Source organism: Oncorhynchus mykiss, chromosome 23 (genome assembly GCF_057628025.1).
Source record: "Oncorhynchus mykiss isolate SJ-2025 chromosome 23, ASM5762802v1, whole genome shotgun sequence".
Taxonomy (NCBI): domain Eukaryota; kingdom Metazoa; phylum Chordata; class Actinopteri; order Salmoniformes; family Salmonidae; genus Oncorhynchus; species Oncorhynchus mykiss.
Window position 1 is genome coordinate 33,021,199 of NC_143044.1, and position 27,824 is coordinate 33,049,022.

At 42.7% G+C, this 27,824-nt stretch overlaps 2 protein-coding genes across 9 annotated transcripts in view; both read right to left on the minus strand.

Moving 5' to 3' along the window:
• Nucleotides 1-1,175: 1,175 nt before the first annotated feature.
• Nucleotides 1,176-22,673, minus strand: st6galnac (ST6 (alpha-N-acetyl-neuraminyl-2,3-beta-galactosyl-1,3)-N-acetylgalactosaminide alpha-2,6-sialyltransferase). Of its 7 annotated transcripts, none has more exons than XM_090217325.1 (12): nt 22,482-22,615; nt 20,912-21,062; nt 20,303-20,383; nt 16,568-16,997; nt 13,786-14,056; nt 11,929-12,094; nt 10,136-10,310; nt 9,620-9,758; nt 9,339-9,442; nt 9,054-9,137; nt 7,551-7,650; nt 2,328-5,730 (listed from the first exon to the last, which is right to left on the minus strand). In XM_090217325.1, the coding sequence occupies exons 4-12, from the start codon at nt 16,726-16,728 to the stop codon at nt 5,560-5,562; spliced, it is 1,371 nt and encodes a 456-aa protein (XP_090073451.1). In that variant the 5' UTR covers nt 16,729-16,997; nt 20,303-20,383; nt 20,912-21,062; nt 22,482-22,615; the 3' UTR covers nt 2,328-5,559. The 7 variants fall into 7 exon arrangements, with proteins under 7 accessions (XP_021436735.3, XP_090073451.1, XP_090073450.1 ...); XM_090217324.1 differs by having other exon boundaries at nt 16,568-17,018; XM_090217323.1 differs by lacking the exon at nt 20,912-21,062 and having other exon boundaries at nt 16,568-17,018; nt 22,482-22,673.
• Nucleotides 22,674-23,473: 800 nt separating this feature from the next.
• cep131 (centrosomal protein 131) overlaps nt 23,474-27,824 on the minus strand; it is a 53,375-nt gene continuing 49,024 nt past the window's right edge. For both annotated transcript variants that reach the window (XM_021581059.3, XM_021581058.3), the window contains 3 exons: nt 27,534-27,730; nt 27,153-27,213; nt 23,474-26,898 (listed from right to left, as the gene is read on the minus strand). In XM_021581059.3, coding sequence (XP_021436734.1) covers nt 26,827-26,898; nt 27,153-27,213; nt 27,534-27,730 — 330 coding nt within the window. In that variant the 3' untranslated portion in view covers nt 23,474-26,826. The remainder of the gene's footprint in view (nt 26,899-27,152; nt 27,214-27,533; nt 27,731-27,824) is intronic.

The window sequence follows — 27,824 nt, forward strand, 5'->3', positions numbered from 1 at the left end:
CCATATACTACCCACCACTGCGACCTGTACGCTCTCTTTGGCTGGCCCTCGCTTCATACTCGTCACCAGACCCACTGGCTCCAGGTCATCTACAAGTCTCTACTTGGTAAAGCCCCGCCTTATCTCAGCTCACTGGTCAGCATAGCAACACCCACCCGTAGCACGAGCTCCAGCAGGTATATCTCACTGGTCACCCCCAAAGCCAATTCTTCCTTTGGCCGCCTCTCCTTCCAGTTCTCTACTGCCAATGACTGGAACAAACTGCAAAAATCACTAAAGCTGGAGACTTATCTCCCTCACTAGCTTTAAGCACCAGCTGTCAGAACAGCTCACAGATCGCTGCACATGTACATTGCCCATCTGTAAATAGCCCATCCAACTACCTCATCCCCATACTGTATTTATTTATTTATCTTGCTCCTTTGCACCTCAATATCTCTACTTGCACATTCATCTTCTGCACATTCTACCATTCCAGTGTTTAATTGCTACATTGTAATTACTGTGCCACCATGGACTATTTATTGCCTTACCTCCCTTGTCCTCCCTCATTTGCGCATGCTGTGTATAGACTTTTTCTACTGCATTATTGATTGTATGTTTGTTTATTCCATGTGTAACTCTGTGTTGTTGTATACTGCTTTGCTACTGCTTTTCGCAGTTGCAAATGAGATCTTGTTCTCAACTAGCCTACCTGGTTAAATAAAGGTGAAAAAAGTGGAATTATGTTTTTCATCATTTTTAACAATTCATTAAAAATGAAAAGCTGAAATGTCTTGGGTTGATCAGTATTACACCCATTATTATGGCAAGCCTAAATATGTTCAGGAGTAACGTTTTGCTTAACAAGTCATATAATAAGATGATGTTTAACTGGATTTTTTGAATGACTACCTCATCTCTGTACCCCACACACAGATCATTTGAAGGTCCCTCAGTCAAGCAGTGAATTTCAAACACAGATTAAACCACAAAGACCAGGGAGGTTTTCCAACAAAGAAGGGCACCAATTGGTAAATGGTTACAAATAAAAAATAAAGCAGACATTGAATAATCCTTTGGGCAGGGTGAAGATATTAACTACACTTTGGATGGTGTATCAATTCACCCAGTCACTTCAAAGATACAGGCGTCCTTCCTCACTCAGCTGACATAGAGGAAGGAATCTGCTCAAATATTTCACCATGAGTTTAATGGCTGTGATAGGAGAAAACTGAGGATAGATCAACAACATTGTAGTTAATTCACATTACTAACTTAATTGACAGAGTGAAAAGAAGGAAGCCTGTACAGAATAAAAACTATTCCAAAACATGCATCCTGTTTGCAACAAAGCACTAAAGTAATACTGCAAAATATTTGACAAAGTAATTAACTTTTTGTCCTGAACACATATTGTTATGTTTGGGACAAATCCAATACATTACTGAGTACCACTCTCCATATTTTCAAGCATAGTGGTAGCTAGCTGCAAGAAATTATATGTATGCTTGTAATCGTTAAGGACTGGGGAGTTTTTCAGGATAAAAAAATAAACGGAATGTAGCTAAGCACAGGCAAAATCCTAGAGGAAAATCTGGTTCAGTCTGCTTTCCAGCAGACACTGGGATATGAAATTACCTTTCAGCAGGAAAATAACCTAAAACACAAGGCCAAATCTACACTGGTTGCTTACCAAGAAGACAGTGAATGTTCCTTAGTGGCCGAGTTACAGTTTTGACCTAAATTGGCTTGAAAATCTATGGAAAGACCTGAAAATGGTTGTCAGCAATGATAAACAATCAATTTGACAGAGCTTGAAGAATTTAGAAAATAGTAAATGGGCAAATATTGCACAATCCAGGTGAGGAAAGCTCTTAGAGACTTTTGTATGTCTCTTAGAGACTTTTGTATGTCTCTTAGAGACTTTTGTATGTCTCTTAGAGACTTTTGTAGACTCACAGGCCAAAGGTGATTTTAACATCGACTCGGGGGGTTGAATACTTATCCAATCAAGATACATTAGTGCATAATTTTGTATATGTTTTTTAAACAAATGTTCAAATTTTTCTTCCACATCAAAGTGTTTTGTGTAGATTGTTGACTAAATCTATTTTAATCCTCCTTTGTAACACAACATGTGGAAAAAAGTCAAGGGGTGTGGATACTTTCTGAGGGCACTGTACAGGCTGTTAAAGCCTTAATACAAAACTGCTCAATGGTGGCGTGTGTTCCTAATCTGCTTTTCCTAACAACCTATTAACACTATTGCCTGCTTTGGAGGTGCATTGCTTATGTTCAGAATACTAACATGACATTCTATCAAAATAGAAATACAAGACATAAACTTGAATTCTCAATTTCTTTATAGATTTCTATTACATTAAACACATCCACGCTAAAAATTGCATTATGGGAGGAACTCCCTCAACCCAATTCCACCCTGTTAATGAACTCCATCAACAACAAAAAAGTTTACCACATCTTCTGTACACATTAAAAAGTCATGTCTGATGTGAGTCTTCCGTAGAGGAAAACCGGAACCATTTAATGTCATTGTTAAAGGATTGTTATTCTAAAAAGACATACAACAAAAATGTCAGATAAGCTAATTCATTGATTCTGTTGTAGGGTCTTTGGTTTCTTTACCCTGCACCACATATATTTTGTGCACATTTTGAGTGAGCCTTGGTAGGTGTTACCATTTTCCACATACATGTCCACTTCCCATGTGGAGATGACCATGCAAAGTCTCAGTCAGAGATCAATCTCTATGGTCACAGTGACCAGATTCATCTAATGTTCTTCTCAGGTCCTGAATGACCTCATTCATCAGGCATCAATATTCAGCAGAAACAATGATACTTCTGTGACTATTGTCACTATTCATTCTGGGTCATGCTCATTAGGGTACAGCATAGCAAAATGTTTTGCAACGGAAAACTAAAAGAAATGTTTCTTATTGGAGGAGTTTAAGTAGTCCTTCCTTTTTTCAGTCAATTTTCTTCTGGTTGGTGCCTAACGAATCCAGCCCTGAGCTAGCTTTGAGAAGAGTCCAGGTGCTCTATTGTCTAGTCCAGCCACACATACTCCAATTCTCCAAGAGATCCTTGGAAACATCCATTCATGTTCTGGGAGCGTGTGCCCGGAGAAAAAGGCCACTGACAAAGTGTCCTTTTGGAGTTGTTGTGGAAACATCTTCCTTCACTTCAAATAGTTTCCCCAGTTACCCCAACAACAACTCATTTTGCAGACAAAAGATTGAGATTCACATTAAGGAACACACTGGTGGTAGTTTGAAAAAAAATACAGTTCTTGTCTATGTAGCATTGCTCTCTCATATTAATAAGGAAACATGTATGAAAGTAAAATACATTTTAAAAACATATTTAATAAAAAATTTACTTTTTGATTTAAAAAAAAAATCTGTTATCTTCTCCCCTTAACTTTGCTTTGGTCAAACACTTGAGTTGTCTGTTGACCCACTACTACACTGACTCCACACAGAAACATAGTAATATCATGTCAAAATTATCTGACTACTTATCAGAATAGACCATGACTACTGCCGGCAGTGCTGTGCGAAAGAATTTAGGGCAGTGAGCGAGGGTAGTGGGTATTTTAAGTAGGTGGCCCGCCCAGCAGCAACAGCCCTATCTCTTGTCAACATACAGTGGGGTCCGAAATTACTGACACCCTTAAAAAAAGATAAGCAATAACGACTGTGCAAAATAAATAATTAAAATACGGATCTATAATGAATGCAAAAAAATGGGGGAATTATATTTTATATTTACAATTGCTCAGATTTTGTTTAACAAGTAATACTTTTTATCTCTCAAAAAGGTAGTGGTTATTGACAACCCTAAAGATTCTGATAAATAAAGTGGTAAAAGTTGAATATTTGGTCCCATGACGACATCAAGCTTGTGACTCTACAAACTTGTTGGATGCATTTGCAGTTAGTTTGGTAGTGTTTCAGATTATTTTGTGCCCAATAGAGTCACTTTTATTATAAATAAGAATAGCATATGTTTCTAAACACTTCTACATTCATGTGGATGCTGCCATGATTACAGAAAATCCTGAATGAATTGTGAATAATGAGGAGTGAGAACGGTAGAGGGAGGGTCACAGATCATACATGCTAACCTCTCACCATTACCAATAACAGGGGAGGTTAGCATGTCTTGGGGGTATGATCTAACCTCTCACCATTACCAATAACAGAAGAGGTTAGCATGTCTTGGGGGTATGATCTAACCTCTAACCATTACCAATAACAGGGGAGGTTAGCATGTCTTGGGGGTATGATCTAACCTCTCACCATTACCAATAACAGGGGAGGTTAGCATGTCTTGGGGGTATGATCTAACTTCTAACCATTACCAATAACAGGGGAGGTTAGCATGTCTTGGGGGTATGATCTAACTTCTAACCATTACCAATAATAGGGGAGGTTAGCATGTCTTGGGGGTATGATCTAACTTCTAACCATTACCAATAACAGGGGAGGTTAGCATGTCTTGGGGGTATGATCTAACTTCTAACCATTACCAATAACAGGGGAGGTTAGCATGTCTTGGGGGTATGATCTTTGAAACATATGTCTGACTAAGACCCACAAAAGCTGATTGTCTGAAATGGTTTAAAAATACTAAAAAAGGTCTTAAAATAGTATAAAAAGGCTAATAAAAGGGGCCTCGCGGGTGGCGCAGTGGTCTAGGGCTGTTCCACCAGAGACTCTGGGTTCGCACCCAGGCTCTGTCGCAGCTGGCCGCGACCGGGAGGTCCGTAGGGCGACGCAAAATTGGCCTAGCGTCGTCTGGGTTAGGGAGAGTTTGGACAGTAGGGATTTCCTTGTCTCTCCTCCTGTAGCGGGCTGGGTGTAGTGCACGCTAACCAGGTCGCGAGGTGCACGGTGTTTCCTCCGACACATTGGTGCGGCTGGCTCCCGGGTTGGATGAGCGCTGTGTTAAGAAGCAGTGCGGCTTGGTTGGGTTGTGTTTTGGAGGACGCATGGCTTTCGACCTTCGTCTCTCCAGAGCCCGTATGGGAGTTGTAGCGATGAGACAAGATAGAAACTACTAACAATTGGATACCACAGAATTGGGGAGAAAAGGGGGTAATATTAAACAATAAAAAAATTAAAAGGCTAATAAATATTATTTGGTAAAATATGTCCAAAATCAGGGCCATTGATAAAATCTTCAGCTGCACAGTCTAAAACAATCTTTTCCCAGAATGAAAAGAATCTGTCAGTTTTCCTGGTAACTCAGCAAGTGTCAGCAACAGTCTATGACTGGCCACCTGCCTCCACCCTTTTAGAGACTTCTCAAGCCCATCTCCATGGAGACCATTTTCTCAGAAGTATTGGCTAACCTCCAACATGGCAGGCAATGACGAAGTCAGACGTGGAGTAATTTTTCTATAAATCTTGTAGTTGCAACTAACAGTAAGTTAGTTTACTGGGGGTTGGCAAACCTTGGGAGCCAGTGGTGGACACATAGTCATTACCATAGACGTATGTCATTAATGTGGTCGTTGCCATAGTGACCTGGAGTGAGTTAGTTCCTGAGATCACTGGTGCATGTAGAGCGTGATGAGTCCTGCCTGGTGGAGCTGCTGCCACAGTGTCATCTCCATCTTCAGGTCATGGTTGATGAAGAAAGCCACAGGGTGATATCTACTGTCATAGTAGTGGTCAGAGTAGTTTTTATAGTCTGGAGTCATGAAGCCATACGCGCTCACCTGTTTTCAACATGCACACAGACAGAGAGCGAGAGAGAGAGACAGAGAGAGAGGAAAAGGGGGGGATGGGTTAGTTGGTGCAGTCACCGTCTTGTTGTCAAGTGTTTCACAACTCAAGCACAATGATTACCTTATGGACCTTTGCTTTCATTAGGGATCTGAGCGGCATGCTGCATGTCTAATCGAAGGCTATCAGGGCCAGAGTAACTACTGTCAATCCGTAAGGCAAGTGCAGTCATGTCCAGGGAGTCGTAATTAATGGTGTAGTGGAGGGTAAAAATGCAGTTTATCCACCTTTTTATTTTGCCAAACAGTTTACCCATATTTTACAGAAAAATACATTGACAGTAAAGGGAGTTTAACTTTTTTTCACCGTGGCTGGCAATCAGAGTTTACTCAGCTTTTACTGTACACTACATATTTTACTGTACACTACAGCTTTTACTGTACTCTACAGCTTTTACTGTACACTACAGCTTTTACTGTACACTACAGCTTTTACTGTACATGGTCGTAACTAACTAATATAACGTTACAGTTTACCTTGTGCTTTTACTGTACACTACATATTTTACTGTACACTACAGCTTTTACTGTACACTACAGCTTTTACTGTACACTACATATTTTACTGTACACTACATATTTTACTGTACACTACAGCTTTTACTGTACACTACATATTTTACTGTACACTACAGCTTTTACTGTACACTACAGCTTTTACTGTACACTACATATTTTACTGTACACTACATATTTTACTGTACACTACAGCTTTTACTGTACACTACAGCTTTTACTGTACACTACAGCTTTTACTGTACACTACATATTTTACTGTACACTACAGCTTTTACTGTACACTACATATTTTACTGTACACTACAGCTTTTACTGTACACTACATATTTTACTGTACACTACATATTTTACTGTACACTACAGCTTTTACTGTACACTACAGCTTTTACTGTACACTACATATTTTACTGTACACTACAGCTTTTACTGTACACTACATATTTTACTGTACACTACAGCTTTTACTGTACACTACAGCTTTTACTGTACACTACAGCTTTTACTGTACACTACAGCTTTTACTGTACACTACATATTTTACTGTACACTACAGCTTTTACTGTACACTACAGCTTTTACTGTACACTACAGCTTTTACTGTACACTACATATTTTACTGTACACTACAGCTTTTACTGTACACTACAGCTTTTACTGTACATGGTCGTAACTAACTAATATAACGTTACAGTTTAGCTTGTGCTTTTACTGTACACTACAGCTTTTACTGTACATGGTCGTAACTAACTAATATAACGTTACAGTTTACCTTGTGCTTTTACTGTACACTACAGCTTTTACTGTACATGGTCGTAACTAACTAATATAACGTTACAGTTTACCTTGTGCTTTAAGATTTTTTATTTAACTAGGTAAGTCAGTTAATAACAAATTATTATTTACAATGACGGCCAACTACCCGCCAAACCCTAATCCGGATGACGCTGGAACAATTATGCGCCACCCTATGGGACTCCCAATCACGGCCGGTTCTGATACAGAATGGAATCAGACCAGGGTCTGTAGTGACTCCTTTAGCACTGAGATGCAGTGCCTTAGACCGCTGCCCCAGTCGGGAGCCCTTTTACTGTACATGGTCGTAATTAACTAATACAACGTGTTGTAGTTACAGTTTACCTTGTGCTTTTACTGTCAGTGGTCATAAACGGTCTTGTCTTGTTCAAATATGAAGAGTTGTAATTACTGTTTAGTGGCTGTGGTAGCTCATACTGTACCTGGTCACAGGTGTGCATAGCAGCCAGCAGCATCACAGCACCTGTTGATGGACGGTATATGTTCTTGTATTTGGTCTGCATGGCATGGCCTCGGAGGAACCTACACAGAACATGAAAACCATTTAACAACCACACTGCAGGTGCACATATTTACTTCAAATTAAATATTAAAATAGTGTCAGAAAATATTCTCAGGTACAATAAAGTTGATCTAGTGGTGGGGGGGCTGTGCTTTGGCAAAGTGGGTGGGGTTATATCCTTCCTGTTTGGCCCTGTCCGGGGGTGTCATCGGATGGGGCCACAGTGTCTCCTGACCCCTCCTGTCTCAGCCTCCAGTATTTATGCTGCAGTCGTTTATGTGTCGGGGGGCTAGGGTCAGTTTATTATATCTGGAGTACTTCTCCTGTCCTATCCGGTGTCCTGTGTGAATTTAAGTATGCTCTCTCTAATTCTCTCTTTCTTTCTCTCTCTCGGAGGACCTGAGCCCTAGGACCGTGCCTCAGGACTACCTGATATGATGACTCCTTGCTGTCCCCAGTCCACCTGGCCGTGCTGCTGCTCCAGTTTCAACTGTTCTGCCTGTGATTATTATTATTTGACCATGCTGGTCATTTATGAACATTTGAACATCTTGGCCATGTTCTGTTATAATCTCCACCCGGCACAGCCAGAAGAGGACTGGCCACCCCACATAGCCTGGTTCCTCTCTAGGTTTCTTCCTAGGTTTTGGCCTTTCTAGGGAGTTTTTCCTAGCCACCGTGCTTCTACACCTGCATTTCTTGCTGTTTGGGATTTTAGGCTGGGTTTCTGTACAGCATTTTGAGATATCAGCTGATGTACGATGGGCTATATAAATACATTTCATTTGATTTGATCCTATTCTATCCTAAAATGCCTTTGTTGGAGAAAAGGTGTTGGACAGACCACTCCGAGCTACCACCTTTTCCTTGTTGTGAGGAGAGCTAACGATATACAATACTTGTCCTTTTCAGTATCCACCGAAACAGAGTCACACTATATCCTGATGGAAGCCTGATATGGTTAATTAATTTAGATATCATTTTAATTACATGGCACTGGCACACGACACGCATGGTGAGTTAGTTTCATATATATTTTGAACCACCTCCTCATCAGATTACCCTATTTAGCCATTGTGAGAAGAGTGCTTGGTCTAGCCACCCAAAACACTTGAGTTTCACATTTCAAAAGGAGTTTATATGTCCAGGTGTGTGTAATCAGAGCTCTGGTGTGATTCTGATGAGTCACAACAACTATCCTAAAGATTATTATTTAACTAGGCAAGTCAGTTAAGAACAAATTCTTATTTACAATTGACGGCCTACGCCGGCCAAACCCGGATGAGGCTGGGCCAATTGTGCATCACCCTATGGGACTCCCAATCACGGCCGGATGTGATACAGTCTGGATTTGAACAAGGGTCTGTAGTGATGTCTCTTGCACTGAGATGTCTCTTACAAAGAGATCCCCTCTTTTACTCACCTGTTTCTGATGTAACGTATGAAATCTGGATGGTACATCTTGAACTTTTCTACACTCACATTTTTTCCAAAGTATGTGGGTGGCCTGAGGTAGAAAAAATAAAATAAAGGCCTCTATTCACAAGCTGCACAAAGAAATATCAATATGGCTAACGGTATACAAGACACATTTGTAAATAAAGAAGGAATACTTGAGGGACATTGAGGGTGTTCAATTACAGTGGATGCTGTGCGGGGAAGGAAATCAAAACTGTCTCCATGGATGCGAACCCATGCCACCTCTTACGTTTTGCTCTTCTCTGGTCCTCTCTCTACTGGAGTGTGTGTGGCGGCTGCTTTCATCAGCAGGTAATCTCTGTCATGGTCTGGCAGGAAGACATACCTAGTCTCCTGTGAGGGGGGGGGGGGGGGGGGTGAATACAATCAGACTATAAAGAGTTTTGTTTTTGAATGAATGAAAAGAATGGATGGAATAATTTGTGAATTAATACATTTTATTCCACAAACAATGTTTATACCCAGTGAGTCAATTTGATCGTGAACCATCAACATCATGTAAGGTCTCACCTCAGAGAGCGGGGGTCCTCTGTAGCCTGCTCCGGCGTAGCTCTTCATGGAGTTACGGAGGGTGTTGGTGGAGAACGTGTAGAGGGATGTTCTAGAGCCCACATCCTGCTCAAAGCCCTTAATCACAGCTCCGTTGGTCCTGGAATCACAACAGAGGTACGGAACAGAACACTGTCAATGACCAATTAGAACACAGGAAAATTGTCAATGACCAATTAGAACAGTAGCATGAATGAACATGAACACTGTCAATGACCGTTGGAAAATAAATGACCACTTAGACCCTTAGGTAACCACAGCAACCAGATACATGCCTCATTGTAATCTACAGACTCTTCAGGAGCCCTTGAATGGACCATCCTGATTGACAAAATGCCAACTGTCACATTAATGTGGTAATACTCATTACAAGGAACGTGTAGAATGAAAAGTTTTAAAAACCTAAGATGGTCTAACCTCGTTCATAGGCTATTGAGGAAGTCAAGACTAAACAAGGTCGAAAAAGGCGTCTCTCACCTGAAGACATAGTCATGTTGGTCAATCTCCCGGCCCTTCTTAGAATCCTTCAGAATCCCTCCGTTGCCCACGACAGCACAGCAGACACACTGCGAGCCGTTGCTACGACGATCCCAGTCATCAAACATGTGCCAGTTGGCCGATGTGTTGAGAACAGACAGGGTTGATACCAGAGCTGTTTGCACAACAAAATAAAAAAAACATTTCATTTTCATTTTTTTACAAAGACCTCTGAGAATCATTTTATAATTATTGGCAGCCTTGCTCACAGCAATAAATGCATTCCAAAGTAATAAAAAAATATATTCATAAAGGGAGCCAATCTATGGATCTCTGCCAAAGATCTTTACCTAATGCAAATCACCCAATGGACGAATCTTACACACTCAACGTGTCTTATTGTCCCAATAGCTGCGAAACACCAGATGGGGCCTGAGGCAAGGTGTGGGTAAATCTTTATTTGTACAGTCTATGGGGTGAACACAGTGGAACAATTCCATCATTTACTCTTCTAGATCTGAGCTAAGAGATTTGCATGTACAGACGCCTCACAAGAAACAGACACCTCACAAGTCCTCAACTGGCAGCTTCATTAAATAGTACCCACAAAACACCAGTCTCTACGTCAACAGTGAGGAGGCGACTCTGGAATGCTGGCCTTCTAGGGGCAGAGTTGCAAAGAAAAAGCCATCTCTCAGACTGGCCAATTAAAAGAAAAGACGAAGATGGGCAAAAGAACACAGACACTGAACAGAGGAACTCTGCCTAGAAGGTCAGCATCCCGGAGTCGCCTCTTCACTGTTGATGTTGAGATTGGTGTTTTGTGGGTACTATTTAATGAAGCTGCCAGTTGAGGACTTGTGAGGTGTCTGTTTCTCAAACTAGACACTAATGTACTTGCTCAGTTGTGCACCGGGGCCTCCCGCTCCTCTTTCTATTCTGGTTAGAGCCAGTTTGCACTGTTCTGTGAAGTGAGTAGTACACAGCTTTGCACGACATCTTCAGTTTCTTGGCAATTTCTCGCATGGAATAGCCTTCATTTCTCAGAACAAGAATAGACTGACGAGTTTCAGGAGAATGTTTCTGACCATTTTGAGCCTGTAATCGAACCCACAAATGCTGATGTTCCAGATACTCAACTAGTCTAAAGAAGGCCATGTTTATTGCTTCTTTAATTAGCACAACAGTTTTCAGCTGTGCTAACATAATTGCAAAAGGGTTTTCTAATGATCAATTAGCCTTTAAAATTATAAACTTGGATTAGCTAACACAATGTGATGGTTGCTGATAATGGGCCTATGTATATGTTCCATAAATAAATCAGCCGTTTCCAGCTACAGTAGTCATTTACAACATTAACAACGTCTACACTGTATTTCTGATCAATTTGATGTTACTTTAAATGGACAAACATTTTTTTTCTTTCAGAAACAAGGACATTTCTAAGTGAACACAAACTTTTGAACGGTAGTGTATCTGTAAAGAGGTACAGATGTCCTATTGACTGACCATAAAGGGTTGTAATGTCCTATCTCTGAACCCTTGTACAATCTTTATTGTGTAGGCCATGGAGCAAAGAGCACTGCAGTTAGACAATGGCCACATTGTGTGTTAGTCACCCACATTAACGCCAACTGTCTGACTGTCTGTCTTACTGTAGCCAATGTTGTGTAACTATATTATTTGTAGTCGTTGCTGTAACTATTAATATTAACATGACTTGTCCAAGCATTGGTGTGAAGTAATGCATTGAAACTACGGTCACATGTCAACAATGTATTGAAAGCACTTACTGTCAATGTCAAGGTTTCCCCAGCCGTGAGCCCCTGGGTACACTTGGAGGCGCTGGTACTGTTCTGGAGTGGCATGCTTGGCCCACTGGAGGACAGGGATCCTGCCCAAATACCTCACCCCAAAGTTTGTCTGGGGAACCCTGCTACGAATACTATTTGGACAGTCCTGCAGGGGCAAAAACAGTCTTCTTATTGACGACTCTGAAAGTTCCTGTTGAATCCATTATGAGTTCATCTCAGACCATCTTTAAACCCGTCCATGTAATCTGATGCATTAAGATCTAAAAGGCTAAACTGAACCTAAATCTGCATTCCTACTGTGAGACTATACACTTCTTGTGTTTTAGTTTTATAGTAAGGGACACAACACCAAAACACAGTCACAACTCAAATTCATTGTTATCATTACATAGCAGCACATAACAGCGCCAGCAATATTTGTTCCAGTTGACAGACTTTGCAACAGCATAAATTGTATGACTCTCACTGGAAGTAATTAACTGTATCTTGTAATTTAACGTTCTACAGTGGAAGAGCTGCATAGTGACTAGAGGGATGTGGAGAATTATAATTCTTGGGGAGAGACATAGCGTTTATGAAGAACACGTGGAAAACTCATTGACTACATTCTAAATGGCACCCTATTTGCTATATACTGTACATATGGCTCTAGTCAAAAGTAGTGCACTATGTAGGGAATAGGGTGATATTTGGGATGCAACCTCACTGTATCATCCCCAAACCCTCTGTTTGTTCTCAATAAAAAAACATTGCACTACAATTATCTAATTAAAATGTCAGCAATAACTCATTTTAATTCAGTTAATTGCATCATTTATTTTGTCAGGTACTTATGACATGCGTTATGTAGTCTTTGGGGTCAATTACGACGTGCAAGGGCAGCGGAGTCTAGGCGATAGAATTGAACCATATGGTATTCCTTTATCGTCTGCTGTCTATCCGTACGGGTGGATCGGTCTTATGCCAGACACCATAAACAAACACTCTTAGAGAAAACACCATATAGAGAACACCAGAAGTTCCTCTCTTTTGCAACCATCATTTTATGTCCACATTAACAAGACAAATAACAGTAATCAATGGAAGCAGACATCCTGGAACTGAAGTGACTGTTTTGCTTTTAAACCTCAGCAATGGTTCATATGAAATGTTCAATGTTATAAGAAAGTCTTGAGTAACAACTTCATTTTGTCCGTCTTTTTCTTGGTAGCTTATGGGATGACTCTACAACATTGTTCTATGGAGTTGACACAAAGCTGTTAGAGCAAAGAAAACAGTCTGGCAGAATGTGTAATATGACTTCATATCCTGTCATGGTACGTGGGAAAAAAAGAACACCACCCGTTATTTACTGGAAATGAATCCACTCACACACACGCCCGCCCACGCAAGTACACCTAACGTCCTTGTAGAACATGAAATCATTCCATTAACATCAGCTTCAAGGCTGATGAACAGTGAACTAGTGGTATAATTGTACCACGCAGATTGTAGCATATAAAGACGTGACAATACAACTGGCCGATTTCCACACAACGTAACATGGAGAGGCCCAAAACGTATCAAATGGCTGTATGAATTACGTTTTGGGTTGTATAATCTGTTTGTTTCCTCGAGTATCAACCATGTAATCTGACTGAGTATCCATTTTCCTAATTACAGAAGTGTGGGGCATTATTTTGACAGTGTCCCCATGCATAGCCACCCATACGACTGAAAGTGCAACCCTCAGTACTTCCTCCAAGCCCTTCTAAGGTCTCTAAAGTAGGCCACAATCACACCAAGCAGATGAAATGAAAGAACAGGAACAGCTCAGAAAGGGGAACTTCAACTCACGGTTTGAGGTGGGGCGACTTCGCTGTAGTAACTGTCTCCAATGAAGGGTGGCTCTGTTGGTTTGGTTGACTTGGAGAGGAGAGCACTTTTAATATTTTGACCCTTGATAGTCCTGACCCTGGCTCCAGGTTTTATTGAGGGTCTGGCTCCGACAGGGGATGTGGACTGTACCTTTAACCTTAAATGTGTTGTTGGTGTTGAACCAATGTGTAGGCTGTCCAAACCATCTGATGGTGTGTTGCCGTCAATAAGGTCTTCAGAGTCGTGTGACCTAGTGTAAGACAAAACAACACGGCAATGGTCAAACCTGTAGCAGAAAGGGATAGTGCATTGTTACACCAACTCTACTGGTCAGTGTAACAATGTGCAATTGTTGTGGTCACTAACGCTGTGTGTGATCATAGAAGGCTTACTCCAAGTTAACTATATCCTGCTACTAATAATGGAAACAAATCACATATTAAATCAGTTTGTAACATTTATTTTTGCTGTAGAAAGCCAGCTTACTTTTCACATAATCTCTCACAAGCAAAGGTCTTCTAGTAACAAGACCGTTTTTTAAACTATAGTAAATATTCCAGTATTCCCCTTCCCCATGTCCACAACACAGCCGTTAGACGTGGCTGTATCCAGGCACTCCGTGTAAACTGGTTACCAATGTAATTAGTAACGTCATTTTTTTGTCATAACCATGGTTTTTGAGACGGCTCGAACCGCCCGTTTAATAATACTATATAATCCATAAACAGTGCCCATCTGGCACTAGCAGCTGAAGCCTCAGGTAACCATGGTGCTGCTCAACACTGATTGGCCACTCTGGACAACCAATCGGATCCAGAAGAATCCAGTCTCAGCAGAAAGGAACATCCGAACAAAGACTCCAACACCATCATCAAGTTTGGCGAAAAAACACGACAGTGCTGGGCCTGATCATCAACGACGATGAGACAGCCTATAGGGAGGAGGTCAGAGTCATGGCAGTGTGGTGCCAGGACAACAACCTCTCAATCAACGTCAGCACGACAAAGGTGCTTATCGTGGACAACAGGAAATGGAGGGCCGAACACGCCCCCATTCACATTGACAGGTCTGAAGTGGAATGGGTCGAGAGCTTCAAGTTCCTCGGTGTCCACATCGCTAAGGAATTATCATGGTCCACACACACCAACACAGTTGTGAAGAAGGCACGACAACGCCTCTTCCCCCTCAGGAGGCTAAAAAGATTTGTCATGGGCCCTCAGATACTCAAAAAGTTACACAGCTGCACAATTGAACGCGTCTTGACTGGCTGCGTCACAGCTTAGTGTGGCAACTGCTCTGCATTTGACCTCAAGGCGCTACCAAGGCTGAACTCTTTGCCATTCCGGGCCTCTATACCAGGCCTGGTCTGTGGAAGGCCCTAAAAACTGTCAAAGACTACAGCCACCCAAGTCATAAACTGTTCTCTCTTCTACCGCACGGCAAACGGTGCCGGAGCACTGAGTCTGGAACCAAAAGGCCCCCAAGCCATAAGACTACTAAAATAGTTAAGCAAATAGCTACCCAGACTATCTGCATTGACCCTTTCTGCACCAATTATTTTTGACTATGCACACACACTGAACTCTACCCACACACACTCACGCTACATAGCCAAAAGTATCCACTAATTTAAAGGGGTGTCCAAATACCTTTGGCCACTGACACTCCAACATACACACACACATTGCCGCTACTGTTTATTATCTATCCTGTTGCCTAGTCACTTTACCCCTGCATTTATATACATACTGTATCTACCTCAATTACCTCATACCCCTGCACGTCGTCTCGCTACTGGTACCCCTTATATATAGCCAAGTTATTGTTACTCATTGAATATGTATTTCTCGTGTTACTAGGTTTTGTTATATTTTGCATTCTTCCCCTCTGCATTGCTGGGAATGGCCCATAAGTAAGCATTTCACTGTTAGTCTACACCACTTGTCTACGAAGCATGTGACAATTAAAATTAGATTTATATTAATAAAAAAACAATGTAATAAACCCAATCAGATGAGGGTGAACCTGAGATCAAAAGGTGACAAAAAATGTGAAATGCAAATGTGTTTGTCATTTACTGGCCTTTCTTATTACAGCAAGCTACACATCGACTCCTGCATTTGGAGAGCCACAGTTTGGAACTAAGAAGGATATGCACAGCAGGGTTGTTTGGAGACTCAGGCATTTATATAAAAGCACTGCCCACTGTTGCTAAGTCAAACCCAAGGGCTACGTTAAGCAGGCAGGCTGCAGCTTAAAATGACTGACCTGTTAAAGCTCAAACCACTCAAACGTGTCATTTAGTCTCTGAAATAGACCTCTCAGAGAGAAACAGAGACACACAGAGAGAGTCGCTCTCGTAATGCATCTTATCTGCACCCCCATGCTTTTAAAACGGAACTATCGCTCACCCATTACTAGCAGCCTAACATTTCACATGTCAAGACTCAGAGAGACTACTGCCTCTGAAAGAACACCAGAATGTTTTTTTTTCTTCATTCTCTTCATCCATTTTGTCTAGCTTGTGCTGCTGTGTGGCTCCATTGTGAAAACCATAATGATACGACTTGCAGGAAGAACGTAGTGGTTAGAGAAAACCATGGAGCAGTTTATTCTCCATGATCTCAGCCATTTCCCTCTGTATGGCTGCTCATTATGCAAACCAAGGGAAATGACTAGGATTAATTTCAGGAAACAGGGAGAAAAATACATAGCACATAGTATATTCAGCTGGGTCAATGGTGCTTTGTTGTTTGTTTACCTGTTTGGTTCCTGTGTGTACCCAAGACCAGGGAAGTGTGACAGGTTCAGGTTGACCATGCGCCAGGGGATGGTGATCTCCAGGCTCAAACACAGGATGTAGATGACCAGCAGGGAGATGACACCCAGGAAGCACAGCCCCAGCCTCCTCTTGAGCCCCATGTCTGTCACCGTGGCCCCGAGCCTGGGCAGCTGGCCACGTGTGTGCCCCCTGCTCTCCAACCTCCCCGGAGGAGGAACATGAGAACTAGGCAGAGGGGGAGGAGGATGGGGGAGTAGAGGGGTGGAGGGGAGTCGCTGATGTCCTTCTGAGGAGGACGTTTAGGTTTTTCAGGGGTGCAACGGGAAAAGAGATGAGGGCCAGGGGTGGATTTGACTGTAAATTAGTCCAGAGGGTCTCTGCTCCGGGGCCCCTCTCACCCCACGACAGTCTGAAGAGAAAGAGAAAAGGACTGAGACAGGAGAGCAACAGGGAAGATACAGACAGAGAGAGAGACGGACAGAGAGAGAAACCAGTGAAGAACAAACACCATTGTAAATACAACCCATATTTATGTTGATTTATTTTCCCTTTTGTACGTCATTACAACACTGTATATAGTAGCCATGATATGACATTTGAAATGTCTCTTTTCCTTTTGAACTTTTGTGAGTGTAATGTTGATTTCACTTGAGAGAGAGAAACAGAGAGAAAGAAACTCACCCGAGTTGCTCCCAATAACCCCTTTTAAATAGACATCTGTCCACATAATACAGGGTCACCCTTCTCTTTCATATCCCTCTGATTATAGGGACAGGTTGGGTCGGGTATTTACCTTGGCCCGTTTATTGCAATGGCCCCTGATGCATCATGGTACAGGAACTGAATAGGCTAAGCCCTCATCTGACCACAACTGTTTCGAACACAGTGCTGGTAGAGTCAGTGGTGGGAAAAGTACACAATTGTGATACTTGAGTAAAAGTTAAGATACCTTAATAGAAAATGGCCCAAGTAAAAGTAAAATTCACCCAGTAAAATACTACTTGAGTAAAAGTCTAAAATTATGTTTTTAAATATACTTAAGTACCAAAAGTAAATGTAATTACTAAAATATACTTAATTTAAAAAATATATATAATTGGTACACACACTTCACCACAGTGTTCTCCATATAATATAAAATAAAATGTTATTAGTCACATGTGCTGAATACAGTGAAATGCTTACTTACGAGCCCCTAACCAACAATGCAGTTTAAAAAAATACAGATAAAAGTAACAAGTAAAGCCCACCAGTGAAATAACAATAGAGAGACTATATACAGGGGGGTACCGATACAGAGTCAATGTGCGGGGGCACCGGTTATTTGAGGTAGTATGGACATGTAGGTAAAGTTATTAAAGTGACTATGCATAGATGACAACAGAGAGTAGCAGTGGTGTAAAGAGGGGGTACTGCAAATAGTCTGGGTAGCCATTTGACTAGATGTTCAGGAGTCTTATGGCTTGGGGGTAGAAGCTGATTAAAAGCCTCTTGGACCTAGACTTGGCGCTCCGGTACCACTTGCTGTGCGGTAGCAGAGATAACAGTCTATGACTGGGGTGGCTGGAGTTTTTTGTGCCTTCCTCTGACACCGCCTGGTATAGAGGTCTTGGATGGAAGGAAGATTGGCCCCAGTGATGTACTGGCCCGTTCGCACTACCCTCTGTAGTGCCTTGCGGACGGAGGCCGAGCAGTTGCCATACCAGGCAGTGATTCAACCAGTCAGAATGCTCTCGATGGTGCAGCTGTAGAACCTTTTGAGGATCTGAGGACCCATGCCAAATCTTTTCAGTCTCCTGAGGGGGAAGAGGTTTTGTCGTGCCATCTTCACAACTGTCTTGGTGTGCTTGGACCATGTTAGTTTGTTGGTGATGTGGACATCAAGGAACTTGAAGCTCTCAACCTGCTCCACTACAGCCCCGTCGATGAGAATGGAGGCGTGCTTGGTCCTCCTTTTCCTGTAGTCCACAATCATCTCCTTTGTCTTGATCACGTTGATCATGGCCAGGTCTCTGACCTCCTCCCTATAGGCTGTCTCGTCATTGTTGGTGATTAGGTCTACCACTGTGTTGTCATCTGTAAATGTAATGATGGTGTTGGAGTCGTGCCTGGCTGTGCAGTCATGAGTGAGTACAGGAGGGGACGAAGCACGCACCCGAGGGGCCCCTGTGTTGAGGATCAGTGTGGCGGATGTGTTGTTACCTACAATTACCACCTGGGGGCAGCCCATCAGGAAGTCCAGGATCCAGTTGCAGAGGGAGTTGTTTAAGTCCCAGGGACCTTAGGTTAGTGATGAGCTTTGAGGGCACTATGGTGTTGGACGCTGAGGTCAATGAATAGCATACACACATAGGTGTTACTTTTGTCCAGGTGGGAAAGGGCAGTGTGGAGTGCAATGGAGATTGCATCAACATTGTATCTGTTGGGGCGGTATGCAAATTGGAGTGGATCTAGGGTTTCTGGGATGATGGTGTTGATGTGAGCCATGACCAGCCTTTAAAGGCACTTCATGGCTACAGGCGTGAGTGCTATGGGTCGGTAGTCATTTAGGCAGGTTACCTTAGTGTTCTTGGGCACAGGGACTATGGTGGTCGGCTTAAAACATGTTGGTATTACAGACTCGGAAAGGGAGAGGTTGAACATGTCAGTGAAGACACTTGCCAGTTGGTCAGTGCACGCTCGCAGTACACATCCTGGTAATCCGTCTGACCCTGCGGCCTTGTGAATGTTGACCTGTTTAAAAGGTCTTACTCACATCGGCTGTGGAGAGCGTAATCACACAGTTGTCCGGAACAGCTGGTTCTCTCGTGAATGTTTCAGTGTTATTTGCCTTGAAGCGAGCACAGAAGTAGTTTAGCTCGTCTGGTAGGCTCGTGTCACTGGGCAGCTCTTGGCTGTGTTTCCCTTTGTAGTCTGTAATGGTTTGCAAGCCCTGCCACATCCGACGAGCGTCAGAGCCAGTGTAGTACGATTTGATCTTAGCCCTGTATTGATGCTTTGCCTGTTTGATGATTCGTCAGCTCTAGCCTTTATCTCAGTGTGGATGCTGCCTGTAATCCAAGGCTTCTGGTTGGGGTATGTACGTACAGTCACTGTGGGGACGGCGTCATTGATGCACTTATTGATGAAGCCATTGACTAATGTGGTGTACTCCTCAACACCATCGGAGGAATCCCAGAACATATTCCAGTCTGTGCTAGAAAAACAGTCATGTAGCTTAGCATCTGCTTCCTCTGACCACTTTTTTATTGATCTAGTCACTGATGCTTCCTGCTTTAATTTTTGCTTGTAAGCAGGAATCAGTTGGATAGAATTATGGTCAGATTTGCCAAACGGAGGGCGAGGGAGATCTTTATATGAGTCTCTGTGTGTGTGGAGTATAGGTGGTCCAGAATTATTTTCCCTCTGGTTGCACATTTAACATGCTAATAGAAATAGAAAAGTTTCCCTGCATTAAAGTCTCCGGGTGAGTGTTTTCTTGTTTGCTTATGGCGGAATACAGCTCATTCAATGGTGTCTTAGTGCCAGCCTCTGACTGTGGTGATATGTAAACAGCTACAAAGAATACAGATAAAGACTCTCTCGGTAGGTAGTGTGGTCTACAGCTTATCATGAGATACTCTACCTCAGGCGAGCAATAGCTTGAGACTTTCTTAGATATCGTGCACCAACTGTTGTTTACAAAAATACAGAGACCACCAACCCTAGTCTTACCAGATGCCGCTGTTCTATCCTGCTGGTACATCATATAACCAGACAGATGTATGTTGACTTTGTTGTCGTTCAGCCATGACTCTGTGAAGCATAAGATGTTACAGTTTTTAATGTCCCGTTGGTAGTTTAATCTTCCGCCTAACTCGCCAATTTTATTGTCCAAAGATTGCACGTTTGCTAGCAGAATGGAGGGAAGTGGGGGTTTATTCGATCGCCTACGAATTCTCAGAAGGCAGCCCGACCTTCGCCCTGTCTTTCTCTGCCTCCTCTTCACGCAGATCGTGGCCTGATCCTGAGGAAGCAGTGTATCCTTTGCCTCGGGCTCGTCAGAGTCGTGAAAGGAAAAAGAGGATTCTGCTAGTCCGTGGTGAGTAATCACAGTCCTGATGTCTAGATGTTCTTACGGTCATAAGAGACGGTAGCAGCAACATTATGTACAAAATAAGTTAAAAGCAAATAAACAAAAAAAACTATCGGCTGGGGGCACGTAAAAATCTGCCGTCCTCTCCGGGGCCATCTTACAAATACATGTTTATAAATGTGTTGTTTATTTGATGTATTGCTAAAATAAAAGGTTCAATAAAATAAGTAATAAAAATGTGTTCTTACTGATTAAAATAAAATCTTCAATGGTGGTAAAGACTGACTTCAAAGAGACAACATTCAAGTCCTCCTTCCCCACTTAGTCTGACTGCTGCTCTCTCTGGCTCCACAACAAACACCCGCCCGGGCATCTAGGAGGTGTGAATACCCAGCCAGCCTACAAGTAGGGGATGAAAAGTGCTTCACAGCAGAAATAGACTTGGAACCAGCAGCACAATCTTGTGTAGAGGGTGTTCTAAATACTGTAATTGTAAATAGTGTGTACATTTTTTTTTCTTCCACTTTGTGTGTGGTTATATTCTCCTACATTACTTTCACATTTCCACAAACTTCAAAGTGTTTCCTTTCAAATGGTATCAAAAATATGCACATCCTTGCTTCAATGCCTGAGCTACAGGCAGTTAGATTTGGGTATGTCATTTCAGGGAAAAATTGACAAAAAGGGGCGGATCCTTAAGAGGTTTAAAGTAGTCGTTTAAAGTATTTTTACACCACTGGACAGAGTCACTGCCAAATGTACAATTTCTGACAACCCTGCTCAATCCTCATCCAGAGAAGAACAAGAGGGTCATGGCAACAACATGAAACCAGAATCACATCACTACTCTAAGGGCCTTGGTCAAAAGTAGTGCAGAAGAGTGTTATTTGGGGTGCGTCCAATGTTTTTCCTTCTCATGTTCCCCTTCCCTGTGACAAACCATAAGGAACGATCTGAAACTCCGTTACTCTGGTAGAGTCAAGGAATTTCTTTATTTTATTCTTTAGTTTATTTACTAACTATTTTCTTAACTCCATTTGTTGAACTGTATTGTTGGTTAATGGCTTGTAAAGTAAGCATTTCATGGTAACTACACCTGTTGAATTCTGCACAAATGACAAATAACATTTGATTTGATGTCCACGTGACCATACTCCCACACCTCACGCTGACTACAATGACAGGGTAAAGACAGTAGAGTGGAAAACATGGCACAGGGTGGAAAACATTTTATCTTTAACCAACTAGGCTACTTAAGTCTCTTAGTTATGCTCCATCATGAAAACATACCAAATTACAATGAATACATCCGCGCAAATGTATCAAACTGCTGTAACACAGATGGCACCGATGTACTTTTCCTGACTTAATCTTCCGCGTTTGAAGATAGATGGCTAGGGAATGGAAGGAACACCTAGGTCCTCATTATTAACCCTGTTCAACATCTCTGTAAAAACTTTGACATTTACTGGAGAATAGAGACAAACACTTCCCTTAAAAAGGTCTTGAATATTGATTTGATAGTTGATAGCAACGCCAAGATTGTTGTTCAATTGAGTTTAATAATGATAATAAAATACACCACCCCCTTTGATTTATTTCCTAAAAGTATTTTTGGTTATCCCAAAAGTGGGGCAGAAAAAAAGCACAGCAAACTTTCATGGTCTTTGTCAAGGTTGAATACATTATGCTCAGTAACAAGTCATGACTACACCATCCTCACAGAAACAGCAAGTCGCTACTCTGAGAAATCTCTTCCTGTCTCAACAGAAAACTAAACATAGAAAAGTATTTCAAGATGTCCCCATATCCCCTCACCTGTGACTAGTCTTCTTTAGTGGCAGTCCTGTACTAAGCAGTACAGTAGTGACAGTAGAAAATCCTCTACGCCAGAAGTCTTCTTTAACTAAGTAAACTGTAGCCCAGCTACACTCGAGCCTGGCACAGCATGGGCGGGACTATTGTGAAATGAGCAACAGCTGCTGGTAATTGGTCAAACCCTCCCTCTGTGTCAGGGAGGAAGGGAGAAAGAATGGGGGGGGGGGCGCTTCTACCACAGTCACAGGCTGCAATAAAAAGTCAGACATGAGAAGACCTCAGTAGCGGAAGAGCCTTGCTGTGATCACAACGTGTTGAGGCTTGAATCAAAGCCTAGCTTACAGTGAAAGTCAAGATGGCTGAGCCCCTGGCATAGATTAAACACGCACGCACACATGACATCTATACACACAAACAAAAGAAAAGTGTCAAGGGGCATACAGCAACATGCAGATCGTCCCTCGGGCCCTTGGATGAGTGTTCTCTCCTTGTCAAAGGGGAGAACACTGGAGACTTCAGGTCTCCTCATTTCAACACAGAGAGAGGTTATCAGTAGTCACCCTTTAGCCCTCCAGCCCCAAAATGTATGTGTCCACTCCCCTCCCCCATCTTCTTTCACAATACCAGTCAGCAGGGACCTTAAAGGAAAGTGAGAGCTCTCCGTCTCTGTGTGAGCAGAGATCAGTTAATAGGCTGTCCTAGTCTAATCCTCTAGGTATGGCTTCCTCTCTGGAAGGAAAGGAGAAAACCTACAGAAAGCAGATGCATTTCGACACGCACCACCGGTTCCTTTAGTAGTCAGGAGTGAGAGGGCAAAGAAGTGGAAGGAAAGTGGGTCAGTACAGTCTGGTCAGCTACAGACATCTTTCCAGATGTATGGAAATGACAACCCTTAGGTGTTTTGACCTCTCCACTCCAGACACCAGTGTAAGAAATCAATTCCTTAATGACGGTTCTCAACAAACATACAATACAGTAAATCATGAATAACATTTTAGGCATGTAAATTGGATTTATTCACCACAAAATAACAGACATTCCAGTTAATCAAAACACACGGCACAATTCCAAAGGTCATGGAATGGCATTTGATTGGTTGAGGAAATGTTATCGTCTCGGAGAGACGAAACAAGAGAGCAATTGTTTGTTTCCCACAGCGACTATAAAGACGAGACTCTGGGACTATTCCAAATAGGCTTTTCTTCTTTATCCTCTTTTTACTGAGGATCAGTCAACAGTCCCCCCCCAGTTTCAAACCATCACCATGAATAACAATGCAACTAAACTACAACAACTAAAGTAGAGCCAAGTTAAGATTCAGACCAGGAGCTACAAGTAAGAACACATGGGGGCACATTAAAATGACAATATATCAAAAACTGAACACAAATAATACAATCAAAGACAGCTGGAGTGGTTTGTGAAGAAAGTCAGATTTCAAATTCAACACATATGAAGGGTACAAGTAAGAGCGAGTGTGTGTTTCACGGAGGTCATCCCAGGCCAAAGTGAAACACACACAAAGGCAGGACTCATTGGCACGTGTGGGACTGGCATGCCAGTCATGCTGCCACCCTTCTGGGCAAAGAGGCCAACAACCCTGGACGCAGTGCCAACTGTCTGAGGAATGGTAGGGATCAAGGCTGTGCCCGGGACCCTATTTCCTATGTAATGCACTAGTTTTGAGTCCAATGCAGGCCCTGGTCAAAAGTAGTGCAGTATATTTGAAATAGGGAGCCAATTCCACATGCAAACCCTGTAATATCCACCATGCCACAGAAATATGTACATCCCCAATATAGTGCACTACTGGTCAAAAGTAGAGAATAGGGTGCCATTTAGGATGTAGCCAATGACTAATAACTAATGATGTTAAAGATGAGAGAAACACATGGTGACTTAACTGCCATTCAAAGCCTTGCCATTGAAATCCTTCTGTGATATTGATTAGAAGAGTGGAATTTTGTGTTTGAAGTTTGGGAATATTTGGAAGTTGCCCGCCTCCACTCAATAGGATGACGAGAGACATACCGTCAGCGCTTCCATTGTTGAGCCTTCACTGTCAGACCTCCAACAACTGAAAAGCCAAGAAGACAAGGCTAAAAAGGAGAACTAGAAGGAAGCCGTAATATTGGCGTTTGACACAAAATCCTCTAGATTTCCCATCAGCAAAACCTGACATACTAAACACATACCATCCTAAATAAAAATGGCACCATGGAGCATCACTAACCGTACAGCTCAGACTGGGCGTGGATGTGTAGTGTTTCTGTGAACGAAAAGGTACACAAGCACCATCTTGGAATAGGGCTGTTTGCATTGTAATCATTAACTTCAAACTTCAACTTAGTCATGCATTGATGTTAATGGGAGACTAAATGAAAATTAGACTTCAGTAAAAACCCATCACTTTGTGCATAGCACTTGTATGTAAAGGATAAACACACCGGGAGCCAGTTACGAGAGCATCAGATCAGACGGCAAAATACATTTAAAGAAAATAGTAAATAAATATGAAAAAAAATAACATATCTGAAACAGATTCAGATAAGAGGGCCGACTGAGCAGCACCACACAGGATAACATCTGTCACATTCTTTTTCACCTAAACACAAGGCTTACTATACTTCCTGGTGGGTTTGCTTCTCACTGAAGCACCAAGATTGTATCCCAAATGGCACCCTATTCCCTATATAGTGCACTACTTTAGACTAGAGTGCCATTTGGGTCGCATCCCAGGCTTCACAACCCCCCTCGGCCCTCTTTCCAATCAGGATATGAAGTTACCCAGAAGTACACTGTTTCAGACTGAAAATTAATAACAAAAACAGTTTCTAGTTTCTGAGTGGGACATACAAAACATTAAACTTTTTAAGGGGTAAACAAATAAAAAGCACAAGTATTTATATATATATAAATAAAAACAACATACAAGATAAAAGAGAGACATGCAAAACTAGGAAGTACCTAGACGGCTTCTGAAAATCTCATTAAATGCACATTCCTTCATCGCCCTCTCCTTCTCTCTCGTTCTGTCTCACTTTCAAAACCCACACCACAACCATGACTCTCAATAAGATTAAATACACTATCAGAGCATCATTACTCACTGTCTCATATCTGTCTATTCTTTCTGCATCCCACAATTACTCCCACACCCATCCCTCCCTCTTTCCTTCTATTGACATCCTAGCACACTATACAACTTGTCAACACCAAGGTTAGTATTATTTCTAGACTCATTGTTAGATTTGACTTGGATGAAGACATTCATAACAAATCTGCCTGTCAGAGCTAAACTAGGCTTGTGACTGCCAGGGGGGCAGGGGCGAAGGGTGTGATTGTGAGTGTGTGGGAAGGGGGGGGTTGCACCAAGCCAAGGCAGCAGATCCTGTATTTGGCACTAGCCCAGAGGGGCACCGGGACAAAAGACATCTGTAACTCGTACACAAAGGGCAATGCCGAGCAACCTCGAGCCCCAGCTTCATTCAACAGCACTCTGCACTGACGTGTCTGAATAACTAACTATAGGACCTCAGCAGGGGAAGAGGGTGGTGCTGGGGTGCTGATTCCCTTCCCTCCTTCTCAGAAAGACCACCTAGCCCCCTCCACCTCTCTCTGCCTGCTGGGAAACTTCACACTGTCACAGAGCAGGCCTGGGCTGGCTTAGAACATCTGGAACAGTTATCTTCTCTGTGGCAGCAACCTAGTCTCTGCTCTGTGGGGAATGAGCTCTCCCACTCCTTCAGATTTTAGGGGGGGGTTCACAATTCATCAAAATTCCAGAGGTGGTTCCAGAGAATGGTTCAGTCCGTCCAGGAGTTCACTGGGCAGTTAAAGAACACAGACCTCCCGGTTCATGGCCCCTACGGGGACAGAATGGTTCTGTTCATTCACTGCTTTACTGTTTGAGCCTCTGTACTGTAAACAATCACTGCCCCCTAGTCTATAAGCCTTATAGGTAGAGTATGGTTCAGTCCTTCCAGGAGTCCACTGGGAAGTTAAAGATCACAGCACCTCTTGTCTGTGGCTCCTCCAGCGTGAGAGGCTCTTAAAACAGCAGACGGTATCCTCTCCAGCCCGTTTCCCTGACCGTATTCGGCCTGCTTGGGAGAGGCCAGGCTCGGTCTCTAATATCTGGGTCTTTATCAAGAAGTCTGCGGAGATACAGTTCTGTTTCTCTCACTCTCTCTTTCTAGTCCATCAGAAACACATCCACCAGACCAAAGAAAAAACTGAGGGAAAAGTGGGGCCCCAAATGACAGGACAGATGAAGGAGTGATGAGGGGAAGAGAGAGGCAGAGGAGGTGGAGATGGTGATGTTCAAGTCCTGCCCTCCTGTCAGTCACTTCTCGAGCAGCTGCTTCCTCTGCTGTTCCAATAGGGCCTCCAGGTGGTCTGCCCTCTTCAGAGCAGCCTATGAGAGGAGAACAGTGGGGTTTAACACAGCTATCAATCATCTCTCACGTTCAAACTCAGTTCCTTTCTATCCTCTCCCATATTTACTTAGTGTAAAACCCCTCTCAGAAACACACTGTCTCTCTACGTCCCAAATGGTGAGTTAATCCCTATATCGTGCTCTACTTTTGACCGGAGCCCTATTGGCTCTGGTCAAAAGTAGTGCACTGTAAAAGGAACAGGGTGATCTTTGGGACCCAGACTAGGACTCACCTCATGCTGCTTCCTAAGGCTAGCCACAGTCTCTTCCTTTTTCAAGATGGCTGACTTCACCCTGCCATAATAAGAAAATGTGACAAAGAAAAATAAGGAAAAATAACATTTGTTTGGCATTGAGATTACTTTCTCCTTTCGCTGTTATTTCAAATGTAATTTTAATTTACATCCTACACTACCAACAATCACTGTCCCATTATACAGGTAACATAGACAACAGTCTGAGCCCAGCTATTCTAGAACAGTCTAAACACTGGTGATTAAATTGACATTCCCACAGTTAGTCCCATTGAGGTCTTTCCCAAGTGAGAAATAGCTATAATACCCTGTCACACAATCTCCTCTCCCTCTCTTTTCTTCCCCTCCCTCCATCCTCACCGTTGGTGGACCTCTGCCAGCTCCTCCTCCTTCTCCCTGGTGACCCTCTCGACCTCCAGCCTTAGCCTGGCCCTGACCTCTGATGTCTCGGTCTTCATCCTTCTGTTCTCATCCTCCGACACGATGAGTCGTTCAGCAAACTCCTGCCTGATAACCTCTGCCAGGCTGCGACGCTCCTCAGACAGTTTGTCACGGATCTGGAGAGGAGAGAGAAAGATAGGAGAGAGACAGGGGAGAGGGATACAGGATAGAGGGTCAGGGGTGAGAAAGGGTTTACATGGGCATCATTTA